Source organism: Lathyrus oleraceus, chromosome 4 (assembly GCF_024323335.1).
Source record: "Lathyrus oleraceus cultivar Zhongwan6 chromosome 4, CAAS_Psat_ZW6_1.0, whole genome shotgun sequence".
NCBI lineage: Eukaryota > Viridiplantae > Streptophyta > Magnoliopsida > Fabales > Fabaceae > Lathyrus > Lathyrus oleraceus.
In genome coordinates, this window is record NC_066582.1 from 277,361,847 (window position 1) to 277,365,985 (window position 4,139).

The window sequence follows — 4,139 nt, forward strand, 5'->3', positions numbered from 1 at the left end:
ACAATTACTAATATCTCTAATTTAAAAAAAAAAACATAAACCAATTTCAAAATAACTTAACCAATATATTTAATGCACAAAGTCATAAATCATAAATCAAAATTTAAAATATGCCACCTAACAAAACAATGTGAATTATTTAATTATATTTAGCACAAGCACCCTTGATGATTTGGCACAAGCAAAAAAGATTAAAAAAAAAGAAGGCAAAAAGAGTTCAAAACGTCTAAAAGATTGGGTAGAGTCTCAACCTCCCCAAGAAAAAAAATGTTGGTTCTAAAACTTCACAAATTCAGGTATTGTTGAATTATTTCATTTAATTGTTGTTTTTAGTCAACTAAAAGAATTCATATTTTTATTTTATGTGGTATGGAACAATAAAATGCATGATTCACAAACACAAGTTCAATAAAAAGTGTCAAATACAAGTGCATCTATTTGGCTCAATAATTCATAGAGCATACCATCAATTGTAAGCCAATATCAGATTGATTATGTGAATGTACCAACAAATATTTAGTGATTGAATGATTTTATGTTTTGTGTAGGAAAATAATAACACTTTAACTCAATTCGGTGCTAATAGTTTTACTCAATTATTGATGGTAAATTTTAAAAATTACATGTTCTTCCTTGTATGCAAATAATTCACACTGTTTCGTTATGCTGCATATTTTAAATTTTGGTTTATAATTTTTGACTTTGTGCATTAAATATATTGGTTAAGTTATTTTGAAATTGGTTTATGCTTTTTTTTAAATTGGAGATATTAGTAATGGTTAGTATTTTAGTGAGAGTATATATTTAGGAAGAAATGATTCAGATTTGATGAATTTGTTAAAAAAATTAATAGAAATTCTTATTTAAAGAAATGAGATTATGATTCTATCTCATTATAATGTTTTATTTAATTTTAATTATAGACATCATTTTAATTTGAATTGAATTCATGAAAGTATTCATTGTGATGAAATTCTAAAAATATTTAACGTAAAAATGTTAGAAATCTCAAAAGTGATAGAATAGTTGATATTCTCTCTCTTTATAAATGTATTTTTAATTAATTATTCCTTATAATTTCTCAGCCATTATATTAGAAGAAGCAGGAGAGATGACAAAATATATAACGCAGGAGAAGATCCAATTCCTCATGTGTCATGGTTTTAAAGTAGAAATGATCCAGAATCCAATTATCCTTTCATATTCTTCTAGTTTTGGCAACAATAATCTTTCTTTAAAATTCATCTATAATAATGATGCTCCTCGAAATAACTAGGTGCCCCGATAATCTTTTCCTTAAGGAAGTTATCATTTGGATAATGTTAAAAGTTTATTTTCTTCACATGAATACTTTCATTTCAAGTGGATATATTGATTTACTAGTAAATATTTTCTTTAATTGTGCCATGTTTTGGCGTTACCAGTGTTATATTTTAATAAATAAAATTATCTCAGACTTTGTAATTATCGTCTAAATCAGAGATTCGAATAAACGACATAAACACCGGAAGAGTATGAGGAAATATCATTTCATAGATTGCATGGCATAACTTCTAGTTTGCATGTATGGTCGGTTACTTATATAATAAATAATCACACTCATAGCTCACTATCTCATAATTAATTTCTAGTTAGTTATTCTATTGGTCAATCACATTCTAACATACAGTCCCCTAATATGAAAATTAGCAAAGAAACAAATTAAAACATGATACAATCATTGGATCTGTACACGTTGACAACAAAGACTCAAATGACACAAACTCCAATTTTTGTTCTGATGTAGTTGAAACATTTGAGCTTCAATGGATTTGATAACACATCTGTAAGTTGATCTCTTGTGCTGCAATGATCCATCTCAATTGTCCATCTTTGGTCGATTCCCTAAGAAAGTGAAACCTTACACTTATGTGTTTGCATCTTCCATGCATGACATTGTTCTTTGACAACTTGATTATTGAATTGTTGTCACACATGATAATTATACCCTGATTCTGAGTCTGACCAAGTTTGGGAAGAATACTTCCACACTAGTTGACAAGCACATGAGGTTGTTATAACAAACTTAGCTCCAATGCTTAAAAGAGTCGCAATGGGTTTCTTCTTTGAAGATAATGGAATAAGATATGATCCATGTTTAAACACGTACCCTGTAGTGCTTTTTCTGTCATCACTAACTCCTACATAACCTGAGCCTGACCACCCTTGCAGTTTCATCTCATCATTCATCTTGTACAAGACTCCTAAATTCACAGTTCCCTTTAGATACCTTAAGATTCTTTCCATTGTTTCTAAATGAATTTCAGTTGGTCTTTCCATGTATCTAGCAACCAAACATACTAAATAGGCTAGATCAGACCTAGACGCAAGCAAATACATTAAGCTTCTCGCCATTTGCTTGTATCTTGTGGCATCATCTGGCTTTCCATTTTCATCCTTGGTCAACCTACAACCTAACACAATAGGATTACAAACTCTATTATATTGATCCATACCAAATCTTACGAGAATTTCATTGGCATATTTCAGTTGGCCGATGAAGATTCCTACATGTTCATGCTTTACTTCCACCCCAAGGGAGTATCTCATCTTCCCTATATCTGTCATAACAAACATCGTCCTCAATTTGTTGATTATTTCCTGTGTAGATTAGACCATCTACAAACAAGCTGACTAATAAGATCATATCCTCATTGTGCTTCACAAATGAAGAAGCTCCAAAGATCATACCCATTTTGACTGAATGAGTCAAAGTTGGAAATCTGTTCCCACCTCTTGTAAAGCATATATCCATTAGAATGTTGTTAGCCATCGTGGCAAAGTTTGACCTAGAACTTGAATAAATGGATGTGAAGACAACCTTCTTGTGTTGTTGTTATCTGAAGCGGTCATAAAGGTGAGTTTGAAAATCACCTCTTTGAGAAGTATTGTGATAAACATGGCACTGAGCATAACTTCTCCTCTCCTAGAACTCCACAATAAAACGGTTTTGTGGACATGAAAATTTATGTTTTAGAGAAGTAGGCTAGAACTATGCTCAATGAAGGTAATCTACCTAAGTATTTTTGGACCGATGCCATTAGTACGACATGTTATGTCTTGAATAGGATACTAATACATAGAAAGTTAATCCATGTTTCCTATTAAAATCATTTGTGAATGTAATTAAAATACATGCTTCCACCGATTACATATGATGCCCATTTAGCTGCTTCAAACCAAAAATTCTTAGGAACTTTTCTACTTGACATCCTGCTTCTTATCACATTCCTTAATGTCATGTTCTTTCTCTTTGATACTCCATTTTATTGTGGAGTATTGGAAGTTATCAATTGCCTCTTGATTCCATGAAGACTTCAAAAATTAGAAAAATAATTTGATCTAAACTCTCATCCTCTATGTGTCATGAGACATTCGATGTAGTGATCTGACTCTTTTTTTACTAATGCTTTGAATTGTTTGAAAACATTAAAATAACCAGCCTTTTTCATGCTCGTGACCTCTTGAGCTTCTTCATATGGATCTATTTGGTCTACCTAACCTTTTGAGCCTTTTCTTTTGTGAGGTTGAGACTCTACCTAACCTTTTGGACGTTTTGAACTCTTTCTGCCTTCTTTTTTTTAAATCCTTTTGCTTGTGTCAAATCATCATGGATGCTTGTGCTAAATATAATTCAATAATTCACACTGTTTTGTTAGGCTGCATATTTTAAATTTTGGTTTATGATTTATGACTTTGTGCATTAAATATATTGGTTAAGTTATTTTGAAATTGATTTATGTTTTTTTTAAATTAGAGATATTAGTAATTGTTAGTATTTTACTGAGAGTATATATTTAGGAAGAAATAATTCAGATTTGAAGAATTTGTTATAAAAAAAATTAATAGAAATTCTTATTAGAAGAAATGAGATTTTGATTCTATCTCATTATAATGTTTTATTTAATTTTAATTATAGACATCATTTTAATTTGAATTGAATTAACGACAGTATTCATTGTGATGAAATTCTAAAAATATTTAACTTAAAAATGTTAGAAATCTCAAAGTGATAGTATAATTGATATTCTCTCTCTTCATAAATGTATTTTTAGGTAATTATTCCTTATAATTTCTTAGTCATTATATTAGAAGAAGCA

At 29.9% G+C, this 4,139-nt stretch overlaps 1 protein-coding gene across 1 annotated transcript; it reads right to left on the minus strand.

Annotated features, from left to right (window-relative positions):
* Positions 1-1,968: 1,968 nt before the first annotated feature.
* Positions 1,969-2,812, minus strand: LOC127137092 (uncharacterized mitochondrial protein AtMg00810-like). Its single transcript, XM_051063581.1, has 2 exons — positions 2,566-2,812; positions 1,969-2,453 (listed from the first exon to the last, which is right to left on the minus strand). The coding sequence occupies exons 1-2, from the start codon at positions 2,810-2,812 to the stop codon at positions 1,969-1,971; spliced, it is 732 nt and encodes a 243-aa protein (XP_050919538.1).
* Between the last annotated feature and the right edge of the window lie 1,327 nt (positions 2,813-4,139).